Raw genomic sequence first — 19036 nt, 5'->3', positions numbered from 1 at the left:
ATATATGTATCTTAATCGATTAAAAATGCACTCGTACAAGATGACTCCCAGCTTGCAAGGACCTCTCGTTGAAAAACCAAACTTCGCAGCAGGCTAAGGACTGGCAAGATTAAGTTGCAGCAGACTCTCTCTCTTTTTCTCCACTCTCGTTTTCCCTTTTTTTTACTTGTCTTTCGAATAATATCATTGAATATCATGTCACGTTAAATATTACCATTATTTTCATGACCGTTGATTCGATAATGATCGACCATAGAGACGAATCTGATTAAAATTCAAGCATTCGATTTTATCCTGATCTTAATTCAATCTCGTTAGAATTATATATATATATATATATATATATATATATATATTTCTTAAACATGGCGCCATTTTTAACGGAATAACGAAACGAAATTGATAATAATACATTTATATTTGTATTTTCAAGAATAAAATGCAAAATAACCTGCACATCGAAAGTTTCTGTGATTTAGAGCTCGATATGGTTTTCTTTTTGTAATAAAATAGGAATTTTCTCAGAAAATGAATAAATCCTGTGTGTATCTTATCATATACACATAAATATATATGCTTTTTACATAATAAATTCTATATAATCAACGAATCTTGTGGTTATAATATAAGGGAAAAAGCAAATTCAAATGAAAATCAAAGGTGATCTGTGATATAGAATATAGAATAAAAGGAACGCGTACAAAGAACTTATAAATTACATACTCAAATTAAGTTACCAACTTTGATCGAAGTTTCATTTCATTTGTAACACATTTTTTACATAATGGATGTTGTTAAAATAAAGAATTCCATATTTACGTTATTTTATGTTGCTTTAATTACCACATTATGGTAAACATATCTTATTTGTCAACTTACCTTTATTCATTTTACATGTTTTTTTATTATATAGTATGATATTTTAACCTATTATCTATGAAGTTTATATTTATATAGACATTGTTTAGACTTTGATCAAAGTTTAATAGTTTAAAAAAAAGTCAATGATATAGATGGTGTGAAATTGAAATATTAGCTAACATAATATGATATAACACTACATGAATACTTGGTACATATTTATATACCAAACAACATTCAAGTATCTTTAACTGTATATCTTAAATTTGCTATAGAAAATAATATGGTGATGTATTTTAAGATGTTTAAATCAACAAGTATGTAAGCACTTGCCTTCAAGAAGAAAAAATTTATGCATTTGACAATCATGTTTAATGTAAAAAATTTGTTTATTTAAATAATATCAATCAAATTATTGTGCAGTACATAATTTGATTGGATTTTGATGTAAAATAAATGATACTGTTAAAAATAAACTTCTAAATGAAAATGTTTTCCTTTTTAAATACTGAAGTAATTCTTTTGTTGATAAATATTCTAACTTCTTTCATAAAGGATATTTTAATTATTATATACCCATTGATGAATATTCTCACTCCTCCTATTATTTTAACTGATATTACTTACCAATTTTTTTAATTTTTAAAACATAACTATATCCTTTTAAGACAGCACACATATGTGCATCATATATTCATGTAAATATATATTTGAAATATATATACATATACTATAAAATAAATATATGTAAATGTATGTGTATATATATATATTCAGGGGATGAGCAGAGACACTTAAGCAAACGAATATGTTCTTATACTCTCAAGAACATCGGAGGAACAAGTCCTCTAGTAAAATCACAACACTTCCCTCCAGAATTATGAACTAATTTTATTACATTACTTTGAAGTATTACCTTCGACTTCAGAAACTTCAGAAACTTCTTCTTTCTTCACTCACAGCTAAAAGGTACGACGAAAGATAAGAAGTCGATGAGAACAAAGATGACCGAGCAGGAAAGGGCCCATCGACGAAGGACAATGAAATGGAGAAGCAGAAAAGGAGTAGTTAACTGCACCAAGTCATTGTACAAATGTCCACTGATGACGAATCTGTTCTTGACACCTAACACACACTGAGCTGCCTAAGATCCTGCAACACACACCATTTTTTCCACACTGTACCTAAACCGCACAGGGCAATCAGAAATTGTAACTACCATTGTCTCCTTCCTTTCATTGTACAAGTACACGTTACTTACACTTATATTTCATTTCTAGTCATAAAAAAAAAAAGAAACAAAAAAGAATTCATATTTATAGAAAAATTAAAAAAAAAAATTTTAGAAGTTATTGGTGTGTATTATGTCTTCAATATATAAATATTATTTATATAAATTAGTAATAAAATTTTTACTTATTAAATCTTTTATGAAAAACTATTTTTCAAAACATAAACTAGAATTTATTATTACAGATATATGGCCCATATATTAACATATAAATATACATGATCTTATTATTAAAAAAGGATATTAAACATGCAATTACATTTAGCACAAAAATAATCTATATTTGAAATAAATTATTATTGTTGGAAGAACATTACTTTGTCCTAGATCTTTGATATATAAATTTCTATGCAATTAAATTGTTTTTATAAGAATAGAAACAGAAATTATCATCATCCAGATCATTGTTTTAGTACGTATAGATTCAATAATACAAATTAAAAATATCTCAAAAAATACCTGAATAGAGAGAAATATGATACAATATACAACATAAACTTGATAATGCATAAATTTATATATATATATGTATATATATATGTATATATATATATATATGTGCGTGTATATATACACATAATATGACCTAATAAAATTGGAATCGATAACTAATTATGCGAAATACAATATTTCTATCCTGAAGTTCTAGAAAACTTTGCAATTATATTACAGGATCGAAAAACAATGAGAAAATATCGATCCTTTTAAATAAATACTCCATCGTAGTTGCACGTACGCCATTAACAAGAGTGAAAAAACCGATGGACGAAATGTAGAGAAGAATATTATGATAATTAAACTCACCAAACTTACTATGTGAAAAACGATGACTATTATAAGAAGATAGTAGAATTTTGATGCCGTAAAGAAATAATAACACGAGAGAATTGATTTCCGTCTTCAAATAAACGGCTATAACGCTTTCTCGTCAGCGTCCCATGGAATGACCGCGGCGGTCCGTGTAAGTAGTTATGAAGACCCCTTATGCTACGTAGTCAGATCAGCTTTACTACTGTTACACTTCCGCTGGTTAAACTAACCAATGAGATGCAAGTATAAGAAGAAGGGCGATTTTGATTCGATGTTGTTCGATAAATTGATGATTGATTAGCTGGATAAATATCGATATATCGAACTTCGAATATCAAGCAGAGACAATTAGAAATTACTATTTTATTCATTAATTTATTAGCGATCTCAATGGTAATATATATTTTCGTTCATCAATAAAATATAAATTTATAATTATTAATTTTTCTTAGATTGGACAAAAATATAATTCGATTATCGAATATGTTGCTGCGTTGTCAAATATCTAGGGTGAGAAATATAACACATTGCTTGATTTTGGCTTAATAGATCCAAATCCAGTTGGTTCTATAATATATAATATGAACTACAAGCGCAATCAAGAAACTACCATGCGACTATTGTGTCGATGTATTTTTTTATAGGTTTCCTTCAGTTGAAGAATAATAATGCTTTCAACCAATCCTTAAAAATAGTGAAAATAAATTACCCTAGTCATATCGATGTATAAGCTTGTTAGATTATTTTATACATGTGATACTACTATATTGCGAGTGGGAGGGTTACCGATAAAGTGAGACGGAAGAATTTAATTCGTTCGTGTACGCGGTTGAATACGAATAAAATTGTAAGCTGCACTCATTTACAAATTTTTTTTTATAATTAATATATATATATGATAATTGGCGATTGTCAATTGTCAAGAAAAGGTAAGATAATTAAATGGCTGAACCGCCTCAACGTGAGATAATTTGACTATTGAATATTCTATTATCTGCATTGTAAATTAGAGAATTAGAGCTTTCATTTTAATTTTTTAAAATATTTTTCTAAAAAAAAAAAAAAAAAAAAAAACACTTATTCTCTTCTACTTGTCTTAATTATTTTATCGGTAATGTTAAATATCATAGAAAGTAGATTATAAAAAAATGAAAAAATATTTCAAACAAATTAAAATAAAGTTGATTTTGAAATAACTTTGAAAACTTTCACTGAATTAAAAATAAATAATACTTCCCAAAACCGAATAACTTATGTTTCAAGTTTTTTTTTCAAAATTATATTCGAGATATTTAGGTATTCCATTTAAAATCTTACCCTATATATTATATGTATATATATTTATGTACATATATGTACAATATTACCATTTGCCATTATATAAAATACATGAAAAATGTATGGCCTATACCAATTAAACATATTAATCATTTGTTAATACATATTTTAATTTAATCTTAACTATATTCATGGGTTAACTTTCGTCATATAAAGGAGTACCATCTCCACTAAGAGACATACTTCGTGGACTAGAATTCGTAAATGGTGTGCCTCGTGGCGATTTATATGATGGTGTACGATTAGACGGAGTTCTATTTCTTGGAGTTGTTCTTCCAGCGGAATCTTCATAATTTCGTGGTGTTTTTCTGGATTCCTCATATCTCGGAGTGCTACCACTGTTTGCATTAATAAAATTTTAATGAGATTTAAAAAAAGAATTTTTTATAATTAAATTTTATAAGATCATAAATAGCATTGTCTTACGATCCTCGTGGAGTGGATTGTTTCAAACGAGCCCATGCTTCTGCTGCTTTACTCCAATCCATGGCATCCCCAGATGAGGGTGTAGACATAGATGGAATAGGTCTGTGAGATCGCATTGATCTCTGAGTTACAGATGGTATCGATGATGATACTGGATGTAAAAATGGGCCCTGATGATGATTTGGTGTCTGTTGTGCATGGTGTGGAGTATGAGGTGTTTGGTATGGTGTCATAAATGGAGTTTGTCCGGAAGGAGTATAAGGTGTATTTGGATACGTATGCATTCCGCCATAAGCTGTGGTACTTGCTGCACCTGGAGTATGTGGTGGGTAATGATGTGGTGTCTGATTTGCTACTTGTGATAGGGAATGCAACATGTGATGTGGTAAATTTTGTGCCACTCTTTGTATTGCATCTTGATTCATTCCTGAGACATAATATGTATACAAATAAAGTTTATATTTTTGTACAAATAATAATAATAATAACAAAGACTAATAAACAATAAAGTACCTGTAACTGCTCCAGGTGTAGTATGATACGGTGTTCTGGAAGTTAAAGCACCATGTGGAGTGCCTGGTGTTGATTGGCCAGGTATTGGATCTCTAAAATGTTCTTTGAACCAACGGAATAAATCATTTACTCTACTAAACATTTGTCCTCTAAATTTAAAACCATCTGGTGAAACGCTAACATATTCATGACGGCACCGAACTCTAGGTAAATATGAAAGGAGGAATTTTCCTGGATAATTCTGAAATGTAAGAAGTAAAGTTAGTGAAACATTTATGATTTATAATGTAACGTTTTTCGCATTGATTATACTTTAGCTGCAGATATAATATATGGAATTCCACCCGGATTTTGTTTCTTTTGTTCTTTCAATATCTCTTCGGCTTTATCTTTTACACCTTCGACATTTGTTTTGTAATATTTAAAATCTAATAATTCTGAAGCATATGCAGCCATTGGATTGACGTGTCTAGCAATTATTTCATCTAGATCTTCAAATTCTTCATTGCCTATCCATAAACTATGTCCCAAGGAAAATGCGTTTTCTTTGCCTTCTTCTCTTACATCAATGTGTTGATAAATATTATCTGTTACTTTCCACGTCACAGTCAAGTGATCAGCACCTTTACTGCTTGGTCTTATTATGCCTTCTCCTTGTTTCATATTTTGCATTAACTTCTCCGATTCCGCAAAACTAATATTGTGAAAAGACGGATGTATAATAACACGCTTTACATATGTTTGCCGCTGCTTTACTTTCTTAGCATCCTCTTCTATTTTTACATCTTTATCGTGCGTCTCTGTATCATAATAAATGTCTCTCTGTGGCCTAAAAGCAAATACAAAAATTTATTAAATCATTAAATTTTCAATAAATAACTATTAAATGTGATATCTTACCTCCATTCATGATTTTTGTCTGCGAGATCGCTGCTTTTACTCGTACATTCCACACTAAAACGTTCTACTTCGATTTTGATAATACGGCAGTGAATTACTTGGCCTATGCTTACTCTTTCTTCAGGATTAGCAACATGTTTATCAGATAAATTTTTAATATGAATATAGCCAGATATTCCATTGTCTAATCTTAATCTTACACCTGTAGCCTTTCCTGGACAAGCTCCTGCATCAAAATGATTCCATACTTCTGAAAGCTCAGGAAAATCATTTTTAAGACAGAATGGACACTGCCATAAACCAGTTTCATCATTTCTTACTGGATTTGCTTGATCCAATTGTTCTCCTTGTGGTTTTCTATGACTTATACCAACCACTGTTGCTAATACCAATTTACCTATGTAGAATGTTTCAGGTGTTTCTTTAGTTAATATATCAAACAATTTTTCTGGACTTGGAGATTGGTATAATAAACGTAAATCTTTATATCTAGAATTCAATTCAGCCCTAATGTCATATAATGTAACACATTTATTGCCAAAGCCTTGCCTTTCTAATTCTTCTGCAAATGCATCCAAGTCTAAATCTTTCAATCTTTCTGGTGATTCTAGAATTTCTTCTAGAGCACCTGCTGGATTTGCATCCTCATCATCATATTCCAAAGCATCTACTGCCATTTTTCTTGCCCATTCATATGTTTCAGGATGCACTCTTGAACCATCTAGTACTTCTACGTACGCTTCTGTACTATCCCCCAAACTATTTGTATCAATTTTTATAAAGCCAGCACAATTGATAAATACTTTAGGTCCCATATGACAGGCTGTTACAAGTTGTGTTCTATTTTCCAATCTTTGATTAGTTTGTTTCAATATTTTAATCAACGCTTGCCCTTTTCTAGGGCCCAAGCCACAAATAAACTGAACTAGATTTCCTGAATAAGCTTGTTGTACTGCTTTATTAACATCAACACCAACTTCATTTACCCTATTCACAAATTCTAAATACAAATTTTCTAGAAGCTCTTCCTTAAGAAGCTGATCTTGCAATGAATGATATTTGAGACATAATATTTCTTCATCTGCAGTACATAATTGAGAAAATTCTACTAAAGGATCCTGCATTCTTCTCGCTAAAGATATAGCTTGTCGTAACAATTCTGGATAATCTCTAAATTCAGATACACCTTTGTTACTATTGGAATAAATTTTAGCAAGTTCATTTTCACAAATCTCAACTTGGATACTGGGAAATTGTTCATCTTCCATTAGATTCGAAATACATTCTTTTACATCAGATGCTATCATTAACGCTTCCCTTGATTCACCACCTATGACAACCACATGAGGTTTTTTTGTTGCAATAAAATTTTTAAGTGAAATTAAATCAGTTTCTTTCATGACTTTTTCATCTTCCCTAAAACTATTTTTTCTTTTCAACAAATGTGGTAATCTTACATAATCTGTACATTCACCATCAGCAGAAACTATGCATGTAAAAGCAGCTTGAGAATAATCAGGTACATAAGCTAAACCCATCACCCGAAGACCTTTACTTGTGTCCCATTCTTCATCTTCTTCTTCAGGGAATTCACAAGTATATGGAGCTACTTTAATCCAATTATACATTTTACGACAACATGCTCTCATTACACATTCTTTTGCTTCTGCAACAAGATTTGTTCTCAATTCCTTTTTCAAATGTGGTATTACCATACGATTGAGTGCCATTTCTACACTGCCAACTCTTAAAGCATTCCAATCTTGAACATTTTTGCTGAATTCATCTCTATAATAAAGCTGCTTCATTTCATCAACATAATTGCTTGTTGTATTTCCTTCTATTGTGTCACTCAGCGAAATATTAATAAGCTTGTCTGTTTCAGCTATTATCAATTTTAAAAACTGATCTCCTACAAGATCTCGCACTGGTTTGTCTTTAAGATATTTCATGGAGTATATAGGATGATTCTCATCTATTTCTTTAATACCTTTCTTTGTAGGTCTTATTGATATTTTTGCTCTTTCCATATACATTTCTCTGACACATTTGCGTACTAATGGCTCGCGTGCCAACTGCATTGCAACCATTAATTGTGCAGCTTTGAGAACTTCATCTGGAGTTTTAAATCTTGAACTACAAAAATCATTTGCAACTGTAACAGGTTCTGTAGGTTCTTGATCCACTTCGTGTCGTTGATAATTATCACGCAGATTTTCTGCAAAATGTTCAGGAGTAAGACCAAACTTTTTGGCAAGTGGATCTAAGCCTGCTTTTCTACATGTGGAATAAGGTCCACTTCTCACTGCTTGTTTTAAGGTTTCATCTGGTTCTTCTTCTTCCTCTGCTACTTCTATGTCTTCTTCTGGAGGATTTTCACCATTCTCTTCTGCTTCAGCAATTTGTTGTTTTCTTTTTTGGATTCTGGCTTCACGACGCGCTTCTCTTTCTTTCTGGCGTACAACTTCTTGCATAGCTGGTATCTCATGACTATAATAAAGCATAAAATGTTGATAAACATCATTTAACTCTTCGCTTGTCTGAATATTTTTAAGACGTTCAATGTCATCATCTTTTATTATTCTCACATTATCTGGTAATGGAGCATCAGGGTTTTTCATAATTTCATCTAACTGATAATTTCTCATCTTCTTAAATAATTTTAATAAATTTTCTTTTCGTTGACGCAATTGACACCATTTGGCATCAAATTTGTATACTTTCCATAAATCATTGATATTTAATTCTGGAAGCACATATTCTTTTCTATAAAATGAAATGAAAGGGACTTCAAAATGTTGATTGCGCATAAAATCTAAAGCTTTTTTAATTTTTCCAATAGTTTGTGGGCCTTTTTTGGCTCTTTCTTTGGCTTCTTCATTTAAATGAGCATCTTGAACGGAAATGTTAGGTCGACAAAAAGCTTGTTTATATATCCATTCAGCCTCAAGATCTAATTCATCAGAACCTTCAACTACAAGTGTAACAGGAACAGAACGAAGTTGCATTCTTTCAGGAATATCTGTATTGCGAATCTAGAATAATAGATTCGAAAAAAATAATTAATATTGTATTAAAATATTTAACACAAAACACAGATTATCTCAACTTAGTAAATACCTCATTATCTAAGTCTGTAAAATGACCTCTCTTCAGCTCACTTGGCTCATATATTTCAAAAATACTCTTCCTTGTGCTTTTCTTTTTAAATTGTTTCTTTGGTCTTCTTGGTCTTTCATCAACATCATCATCCAAGTATTCATCTTCTTCTTCTTCCTCTTCCTCTTCTTCATAATCTTCTTCTCCAAATTTACCAAATTCATCAAAGTCAAAATCTACTCCAAAAATATCTTGTGCCTCTTGTAATGCACTGTTCGCAATATAAATAAATTAATACTTTGTTGTGTGTATATAATACAATGTATAATAAATATGATTTTAATACTTACGCATCTGAGAATATAGGTTTCTTTTTCATACGTTTTTCTGCTAAGGATCTTCCATCCTCATCGACAATAAAATCATTCATGTCATCATCTCCTTCACTTCCTTCTTCATCAAGAGTCTCCACTTCTGGTCTATGACTACGTTCACTTCGTCGTTCTTCCTCCTGTATAATAAAATATATTAGACGCGAGTAGAGAGAATTTCTCTCAATGAATCTAATTACAATTTTATTACATATATTTTTTTGGATTTAATATTTATTTGCATGCAGTTAAAAAATACATACCACGAAAACATCCCTTTCCTTATAGATGCAGGTAAATAAATAAATAAATAAATAATATATATATATATTTAACAATTTCAAATGATAAAATAAAATAAATTGTTTAGAACTTACATCACCAGAGCCTTCAAATAGCTCAGTAGCAATAGCATCTCGTTCTTCTTCTGGTTCCTTTTCTTGTTCATCTTCTGATTCTTCATCTTGTATTCTTCTTAGACGTTTAAATCTACGTTTCTGAATTAAATGAAAATTTGTCTTAGTATATTGTTTTTCTGGAAAAAGATTATGTTCTACTTACTCTTTCAAGTTTGACACCTAAATTTTCTTCTATCAAATCATAATCTTCTTCCTCCAGTCGATCATCAAAATCTTCATCGTCGCTCTTTTTTCTCTTTTTTGTACCACCGGAAGTATCACTGTCCTCAGCATCACTCTCTTCTTCTATTGGATTATCATCAATCAAGTCTGCTACTTCTTCTCCATCATCTGAATAATAAAAACTAATTTATTCACTACAATCAATTTTAGACAAATGGACCAAAAAAAAGATGACATATTTAATTGGGAATAATCATAAATAGTAAGTTTTCACCGACCATCATCTTCTTCATCACTTTCTTCGACTGCCTTTATTTTTTTCAGCTTCTTTTTCTCATTTTGATCAAGTTCCTCTTCCTCCTAAAATAACATAAGGTTAACTCTACAATGCAGAACGATGTCATAATACGATACGTCAATGCGTGACAACATATTAAAACACTAACCTCGCTTTCTTCCGCTTCAGAATCTAAAAAGTCTGCCATTTTTAAAAAAAAAAAGTTATCTCAAAAATGTGTTGCAGATATAAGAGAAAATCGAAAAGAATTTTCGAAGAAACTGTAGAGTTTTCGTCTTCCACTGCGCCGGTTTATTAGTGCACTTAGAAGATCACGTGGTTACGAAACGTGAATATTTCATTGACAATGAGTAAAGTTTTACTTCGTTTTTATATTTTTATTTAAAAAGATGTAAAAACAAATTAATATAAAAATATAAATTAAAACGATAACACTCAGAAAAGACGTTTTCGCATTAAACTTCAAATAGGAAAGAAAAATGAACGATAAAGTGCATTTTCTTTACGAAGCGATAGACACAGATGTCGCGATATTTACTTTTGGGGATTTTCCTGTTGGTCCTACAAAGTCATGAAGTATCAAAAAAAGTGGGGAGAATTCTCCCCTACTTTTCTGCGGTAAGGGTCTGTACAATTTTTAAGGTTATATTGAATTACACTTTCTCCATTACGCTCAAATATCTATATTCTCGACAAGGTATTTTTTCTGTTTATTATTGTCTTAGAAATGAATTTTACACGGCTTACATTATTGTACTGCATGCACATTCTTATACGCTGTTTATATTTTACATAAATAGCATATATTATAAAAACAAGATTTTTTACATAATAATTGATCGCTCATACATTACTCATTAAATGCAAATAAAAATAATTCTAAACAATGGAATGCCTATACGTACAACATTACGACAAGAGTTAGAAATTATTGTTTACGATATTTTTTATAAATATTCCTATCAATAGCATTAATTTTACTTGATTATACATACATATATATTATTGTATATTATTGTATAGATTTATTTATTTAATTTGTCAATATTTCTTTGCATTTCAATCGATTTATTAAATCCTCAATTATAACAACTTCATCATCTGCCATCTGTTGTTAGATAATATGAATTACTAGAAATGAATTTCGTTTGATGTCGCTAATGTCATTTTCCTCTTTTTTTTTTCAATATATGTTTAACTCATAAGCTAACTCTAAATATTACGTGAAATTGTGGATAGAAACATTGGAGAATTACGTGTGAGATGGTCAAAGTACAAATTTAAAAAACGACCGTTATTTATCGAAGATGAGTTGTAATAAGAATCAAGACAATGATAACTTGTTGAAGAAGCTAAGAAGAAGCGAAGAAAACGAGGTTGCAAAATATAAAAGTAGTGCGGACAATAATGAAGGGCACAAATTACGACAAGGAACCGATAGTTTCCCAAATATTAATGAAAGACCAGTGGACGATATATCTATTAAATTCTTTTACAAACCACACACTATCACGCTTCTTCTTATTTCAATAGCTGCTGTAATTTATTCAGCTTTTACAAGGTACTTACGAGGAATGACGTTGATATTTAATTATGTAGATTGCATGTGTAATCGTAATTTAAAAAGTAACAATAAAATCATTCCTATGTAGGAATACCAACAATGTGGAGGACAACATGTGGGCTGGCATGTTGTGCGTTATCTTTTTCTTCCTTATTATATCAGTGCTTACATTTCCAAATGGACCTTTTACAAGACCACATCCAGTTGTTTGGAGAATCGTTTTTGGTTGCAGTGTACTTTATTTGATGGGTTTACTCTTTATGTTATTTCAAAATTATGATACTGTTAGGAAAATTCTTGTATGGGTGGATCCAGGTTTAGCATCTTTCCACATAGATATGGATAAGGAATATGGTGTTAATTGCTCAGATGTTACAATAGAAAAAATATGGAATCACTTGGATGTGTTTGCACTTGCTCACTTTTTAGGCTGGGCTTTTAAAGCTATTCTTATACGTCATCTTGGTATTCTTTGGGCTATTAGCGTTATGTGGGAAGTAACAGAAATAGCATTCGCGCATTTATTACCAAACTTTATTGAATGTTGGTGGGATGCTTTTATACTTGATGTTTTGGTATGTAATGGTCTTGGCATTTGGGTTGGATTAAAGATATGTTCTATTTTGGAAATGAGAGAGTATAAATGGGTCAGTATAAGGGACATAGAAAGTACTACTGGGAAATTAAAAAGAGCAGTTCTTCAATTTACTCCTGGTAGTTGGACATCCGTAAGATGGTTAGATCCAACGTGCACTCATATGCGATTTGTAGCTCTTTGCCAGCTAGTTATTTTCTGGCAAGTTTCTGAGCTGAATACATTCTTTCTGAAACATGTATATGAATTCCCACCTTCTCATCCGTTCGTTATAACACGTTTGGTATTGATTGGAGTGATCGTTGCTCCATCAGTTAGGTGAGAGAATTTTTAAATAGATTAACATTAAACATTAAAATTATATTCTTTAATGCATTAACGTAATAGCTTAACATTAAAAGAAGCATGCATGTGCCTTAATTTTATACTTGTTTTTTAATCAAAAATCAAGTATATTACTACAAACTATGGAAAGAAATATTACTGCTTTTTTTTTTTTATTTATAGGCAATATTATATGTATGTAACTGATCCATCATGCAGTAGAGTAGGGACTCAGTGTTGGGTATATGGTGCCATTATGGTAACGGAAGCATTACTTTGTATCCGTCATGGTGCAGCACTGTTTGAACGGACACAAGCCTTAAACATACTTCTTTGGCTTCTTTGTCAGTCTCTAGTTTCTGTGTTATGCGTCTATGGCTGTGTTTTGTGGCATCAGTACTTTGAGGTATGTAGTATAATTATTAACTATAATTCCTTAGTAATCCTTGAACTAACTTTAATTAATGTAATGTGTGTTCCGTGCAACTTTTACATGATGCTTGCTGTTTTAGACGGATAAGAAAACCGTTAAAAAGCAGTCTGTGATCAAACTACACGAGAGCCGCTTGGATGTAACTTGTAGTGGTATGTGTTAATGCTGCATCATTCTAAAATAAAAGTGCTGTCTATAAAAATGTTATTTAAACATTGGTTGTTAATGTTTGATTTGTATTTATTAAATATAGTATGAAAACAGTGTATAAACTATACAAAACATTTTCAGGTTCCGTAAAGTTCTGTGAAAGTTATATTACTTTTTTAACATTCTTATATTTAACACTTGTATTAAAGAAATAACTAATCTATTCAACTGTGGTAAATTATTATAAATTATATATATATATATATATATATATATATATATATATATATATATATATATGTATATACAATAGTAAAGAATTTTTATTAATATCATTTTTATCATGTCTATTCAAGCATTAAGAAGTTATTTTAAATTTGGCAATATTATATTTTTTGTTATAGGGGATATGGCACACCACGCACAATCTGTGGACTCGATGGATAAAAAAGAACAGTAAGACGGTACCTTGTAATAATTAACCAAATTAATGGTTAATTTATCATACTATGCAACTTTCTAGTCGTTCTGAAGCGTACGAATGAATTTGTAAGCTTAGCAAAATAGGACTGGATATATGTACGTACGTTTTAATTGTTATGAGCGTATGAATGAGTGTTTTGAAAAAAAATCTTGTTCCTGAGAATAAATGCAAAATATTGTTATTAGTAGTACTTTATCTTAAAAGATAATTTTTCTTTGTGTTATAATCAGTTGGAAAAGATTACGGTATCTTCTGATTCTTTGAGGTATGGAAAGACATCACAAGTAATACTGGGGACAATTTGTGATCCTTTAGAACAATTCCATGTTTCGCCCAGTAAGTTATTGTTAGATGCAGAAACGAAGACACGGATACGGCTAGGTAATTCTTCGTTTTCATGAAGAGAGATATAAGATGTTGTCAATAACGATTTCGTACAATACATCTGTAAAATCCATTATAAATATTTTTGGATTTCAGAGAATATTGCTGTTATTGCAGCTTTATTTTGAGAAAGAGATAATAATTAGCAATAATTTAAATTTAACTGTGAAAAGGTACCTGAGCATAAGTAAGGTAGAATAATTGATTTATGTTTGGTTCTAGCCACGGAAGATAATTCTTTGAAAACGATCGTAGCCTTTCAAAAGTATCATGTGTTAATCTAAGTCCCATGATTTCGGAGAAATATTCGTTTAATGTTAATTCTGAAATCTAAAGTAGATTTATATGAGACCAGTATTTAAAAAAATAATATGTGTGCCATGCGATCTGTGGTGGTAGTTATATATTACCTTAAAAGATATTTTCTGAGAAGTAAGTGGCAGTGTCATGTTCATCTTTTCTTTGTAAATACTATCTTTATGGCAGGATATATAATCTTCAAACATTGTATGTTTGCTTACCAGAGAATAGATAGTGTTTCGAGTTTGATTCCAATAGTGCATACCTTGGGTATAACAAATGCTGCCATTATTTAATAATAAAAAAAATGTCTCAAGGCCTTTTAATGCTATTAGTTAAAAAGCTATATTATCAATTATTTTATATGTAAATTATATTTATATAACTATATTACCATTTGGATCAAAATGATGAGAAATTTGACGCGCTATTAAATTGCCAATTGTCGCCCATGTTAAATAACTAAATGAACTTTCATAATTTGATATAAACACGTCACCATAATCAATTGCACCAAAAGGTATAATAATAAGATTCAAACTATAAACTGCAACGCCTTTCGATTGAAAAGGTGTAGCATAGTGTGTCCAACTGCAATGTAATATATCAAAATAAAAAATCTCATTGACATAAGTAAAATAAATATCTATATATACGTACATTTGTTTTGGTGTATCAGGATTTATCTCTGATGATATTACAGAATATATTGATAATCTATATCTTCTCATCAAATTTAAAGAGTTTTCCAAGTAATTGTCAGATAGATTCAACTAAAATTAAACAATATTATAGGAATATAGGAAAATAACATAATTTATGCAATTAATAAAAATATTTGTAGCATGTCATTTACACTTGGGAAAATGCAATTCTTTGATCTCACGTCTATTAGAATCTCTTCTATACCTTATATTCTTCTTCATACTGAAAGTATGAAACTTCCGGTATAGAGAGCTTAAGATCATTTATCTTTGACAGCAATGCTTGACGTTCTTCATCTGTTACCCATGATCTCTTTTTTATTTCTAGTTTTAAAGTTTCTTTTAGTTCATCAAAGAGTATTCTTACCTAAGCATTGGAGCAATGATATTATATTCTGTGTATGATTTTACTATATTTCATTCTATTCTTACCGTACGATTCATAAATGTAATCTCTTTATTAGACAGTGAAGACATATACAAGTTAGAGGCTTCAGATCTTAATAGATTTGTACTAACTTTGAGGCAATGTTGTTTCATATCTTGATTTTTTGTTATTATTAACTACAAAAAATGATTAATATATTAATTAAAACAAAACATTCTTGATGTTTTAATTAAAGACACATACTTCATGATAAAGTTTTTGTGCATATAGACTTAAAATAGCATTGTGAAAATACATTGGTTCGTTCTTCCAAAAAGCTTCTAAATTTTGTAAACCTTTTACTAATTCTTCATAAAAATAAACTTGGAATTTTGTATTTACATTTTTGGATATTAATGAAGTTGTTAAATTATACCAATTTATCTGTAAATATGTTTAGATAAATTTTTATTATCAGAATAGATAAAATTAATATTTAATTAAATATGATGCTCACAAATGTAGTTGTTTTATTTAATTCATCTATTGACACTTCAGTATAATTCTTCATTAAATATGCTTTACGAATTTCGTTCTCAGATGGAAATAGCTGCCAAAATGAAAAAATTAGTAGGTAATATACATAAAATATATAAAATATATATATAAAATAATATATATAAAAGAATAGTTTTACTTACAGAAAAGAATTTCTGCACTATTTCGTTATCAATATTAAATACTGTAATGCTCACATTTTGCTCCATGTTATCAGAATTATTAAAAACTCCAAGTGCCTTTAAAGCATTTGTTATAGAACTTACAAATCTTGTATTATTTTGCTTTAAGGAAATATATGAAATACATTGTTTTAATTTATATAACTTTTATTAAATCTTAGTATATTTTCACTTTGTACCTTGCATGTTGTATAGTCTTCATAAATATCTTCAAGATCAACAAATTGTTTTTGTATTTCAGCTTCACTTGCATAGCAAAAATCATCTGTGTTTTCACTATCAAATAGATTTTTATCAAGTACAGGTCCTACTCTGATAGTATATGAACTTGGATTGTTTTCATCAAGATCCACAGCCACGTCAAATAATAAAGGGCTTAATACGAAATTAATGTGTTAACATAGACTAGATCTGTCATAACATCACTTTAAACTCACCTATAGCTTTTTAATAATTCAGCATATAAATTCGTGAAATTACTCTTAAATTCTTCGTGATCAAATCTTTGTATTTTATTTATTGCTTCATTTACTAAAAGATATTCCTTTGTATTTAACAATATTAATTGCATTAAAATTGAATACTTACCTATCACTATTCTTTCATCTATATTTATATTTTCATATTTCATACAACTGTTGTAGTATTTAGTAAATGGAGAAGGTGGATCTCTATTAGCATCTTTCAACATTTGTTCTGTAAGTATTTGATAATTTTTAGAAAATTTTGTCAATTATTTAAGATATGATTATATAATTTTAAAGTCAGAATTACACACCAGCTATTCTGTGATATGCCTTGTTTGCCAAATTTAGGTCTATGATTTGTGGATCTGCTATCATTCCACCACAAGCATATTCATAAAAATCTTCACATGGATCAGCAGAATGATTCATATAGGATAATATTTTAGCAGCTATTTGTTTGCATTGTCCTGAATTACATATATTATTTTCAATATCTGTAATATAACTATCTGTAGTAAAAATAGACTCTGTGTTTGATGTCATAAATGTATTTGTTACAAATTCGTTCATTATTACTGTTTCCTTTGTAAAGGTATTTTCCACTTGTGGAAGTAAAATTTTCATAAAGTCTGTTGATTTTGATATAAATTCAATAGGTTTATAAGTTGTTGATGATAAGAATTGATTAGTAGAATTATTTATTAAAGAAGAATTGTTTTTTTTAGTGATATCTGTTATAGTAGACAGATCAGATGTATTTAGATAGAAAAAAGGTGCAGTTGTTATGTTATTTAGTTTTTCTGTAATAGTATTTGTATTATCCTTAGAACTAATTTGATCAAATGAAGAACTGTTAGAAACAAATTCATTATCTGTAGAAATAGTTGAGTATTTAGTAGATACTTGACTATCAGATTCAGTTTTATCAATACTTTCGTTTGTTGTTTCTGCAATTATTGTTAAAGTCATTGTAGAACTGTTTTCTTGTTCGTTTTCAGAAACTTCATTTTCAAATAAGATTGTATCAGTAATATTGCTATAATGAACTTTTGGCTCTTCTGTAGATTCCATTCTTCTAACAGTTGTACTAATTCGATTTTGTAAATTTGTTGTTATAATAGTATCATTACTCAGAGTATTTATAATATCTGATGGACTTCTCGAAGTACTCATTTCTAAAAATTTTTGCATTGTTGTATTGTTTTCAAAGTTATGAGATGTCTTTTCATTACTAGATATATATTCTCCTGTAATAATGTCGATTGATTTGTCGATTGTGTTTCCAGTTGTAGTTGTAGTTTCTTCTGATTTTTTATATCCATTATTATATTGCTGTATGTTGTCATCTTTCATAAATATTAAATGTGTTAAGAAATTAGAAATTGTTAATATTTATTATACTTACGTATCCCATTAAGTGTTTCTCATCAACGTTAGTTGAGGAAGGTGAAGATGAAGAAGTATTAGTTTTTTTCCATAATAAATTTGCAATAAGAACGAGCAAGAATAATATAAAGAACACAAATAGCGTAGCTACACAATTTCTAAAAGATTGATCTCTTTGTGCTATTTTACGATCTTTCTGATTTGCAATTTGATATTTTCCACGTGAAGGCATCTTGCTTTTATTTTCACTAAAGATTGTTTTCTTCGATATTGATTATCTGTGAATTAAAAAATGCAACGCAAAAAGTATTTATTCGATTACATAGATATCTATTATTATCCGTATAATCACAAAAGAAACAAAATATTTTGATCCTATTTGTAAAATATTGATAGGAAATGTACAATTTGAATCTTAACCATACAGGTCTCTTCGTCCAAATTGACTGTAACGAACATATTTTCTTGACGGTTGGTCTTAACTGGAAAGGCTTGCGGTTTTGATAACCACATCCTTCCGAATACAATCAATTAAAGATAGGCAAGATTCACGTCACATATGTAAGATTATTTCCTTGATTAGTTTCTCACTAATGAGATAAAATATATATTGTTATTTCTATGCATCGACATTTTTTTTCTATTCAATT

At 29.6% G+C, this 19036-nt stretch overlaps 4 protein-coding genes across 16 annotated transcripts in view; 1 reads left to right on the top strand and 3 right to left on the bottom strand.

Moving 5' to 3' along the window:
- The window catches only part of LOC118447775 (uncharacterized), a 13240-nt gene extending 10112 nt beyond the window's left edge, over window positions 1-3128 (bottom strand). The window contains exons 1-2 of one of the 2 annotated variants that reach the window (XM_035880110.2): window positions 2957-3128; window positions 1778-2013 (exon numbers count right to left, since the gene is read on the bottom strand). The gene's annotated coding sequence lies outside the window, so the exon portion shown is untranslated. The remainder of the gene's footprint in view (window positions 1-1777; window positions 2014-2956) is intronic. The other variant, XM_035880112.2, reaches the window with a different exon arrangement.
- Window positions 3129-4280: 1152 nt separating this feature from the next.
- LOC118447839 (transcription elongation factor SPT6-like) lies at window positions 4281-10891 on the bottom strand. Of its 2 annotated transcripts, XM_085656228.1 has the most exons (12): window positions 10637-10891; window positions 10469-10550; window positions 10171-10358; window positions 9987-10106; window positions 9873-9890; window positions 9589-9749; window positions 9260-9509; window positions 6140-9174; window positions 5552-6068; window positions 5240-5480; window positions 4727-5153; window positions 4281-4638 (listed from the first exon to the last, which is right to left on the bottom strand). In XM_085656228.1, exons 1-12 carry the CDS (start codon window positions 10673-10675, stop codon window positions 4437-4439), a joined length of 5280 nt encoding a protein of 1759 aa, XP_085512354.1. In that variant the 5' UTR covers window positions 10676-10891; the 3' UTR covers window positions 4281-4436. The 2 variants fall into 2 exon arrangements, with proteins under 2 accessions (XP_085512354.1, XP_035736193.1); XM_035880300.2 differs by lacking the exon at window positions 9873-9890 and having other exon boundaries at window positions 4282-4638; window positions 10637-10886.
- Window positions 10892-11795: 904 nt separating this feature from the next.
- l(3)77CDf (phosphatidylserine synthase 1 homolog l(3)77CDf) lies at window positions 11796-16403 on the top strand. Of its 7 annotated transcripts, none has more exons than XR_014982018.1 (7): window positions 11796-12049; window positions 12141-12965; window positions 13155-13377; window positions 13484-13556; window positions 13959-14133; window positions 14269-14419; window positions 14645-16403. XR_014982018.1 is itself a non-coding variant. In XM_035880315.2 (5 exons), the coding sequence occupies exons 1-5, from the start codon at window positions 11796-11798 to the stop codon at window positions 14012-14014; spliced, it is 1431 nt and encodes a 476-aa protein (XP_035736208.1). In that variant the 3' UTR covers window positions 14015-16403. The 7 variants fall into 7 exon arrangements, 2 of the variants coding, with proteins under 2 accessions (XP_035736208.1, XP_085512361.1); XR_014982016.1 differs by having other exon boundaries at window positions 14519-16403; XR_014982017.1 differs by having other exon boundaries at window positions 14269-14854; window positions 14947-16403.
- On the bottom strand, window positions 13371-19019 carry LOC118447840 (neprilysin-2). 5 transcript variants are annotated; one of them, XM_085656229.1, is made up of 16 exons: window positions 18406-19018; window positions 17312-18332; window positions 17122-17229; window positions 16971-17064; window positions 16713-16908; window positions 16495-16635; window positions 16311-16403; window positions 16058-16237; window positions 15859-15990; window positions 15632-15793; window positions 15117-15495; window positions 14833-14987; window positions 14600-14752; window positions 14283-14483; window positions 14142-14193; window positions 13371-13579 (listed from the first exon to the last, which is right to left on the bottom strand). In XM_085656229.1, the coding sequence occupies exons 1-15, from the start codon at window positions 18616-18618 to the stop codon at window positions 14152-14154; spliced, it is 3270 nt and encodes a 1089-aa protein (XP_085512355.1). In that variant the 5' UTR covers window positions 18619-19018; the 3' UTR covers window positions 13371-13579; window positions 14142-14151. The 5 variants fall into 5 exon arrangements, with proteins under 5 accessions (XP_085512355.1, XP_085512356.1, XP_085512357.1 ...); XM_085656230.1 differs by lacking the exon at window positions 13371-13579 and having other exon boundaries at window positions 14063-14193; window positions 18406-18664; window positions 18792-19019; XM_085656231.1 differs by lacking the exon at window positions 13371-13579 and having other exon boundaries at window positions 14063-14193; window positions 15117-15313; window positions 15383-15495; window positions 18406-19012.
- Between the last annotated feature and the right edge of the window lie 17 nt (window positions 19020-19036).

The sequence above is a fragment of the Vespa mandarinia genome, chromosome 3 (genome assembly GCF_050613455.1).
Source record: "Vespa mandarinia isolate Hongniang chromosome 3, ASM5061345v1, whole genome shotgun sequence".
NCBI classification, from domain to species: domain Eukaryota; kingdom Metazoa; phylum Arthropoda; class Insecta; order Hymenoptera; family Vespidae; genus Vespa; species Vespa mandarinia.
This window is presented reverse-complemented; position numbering and strand designations above follow the sequence as displayed.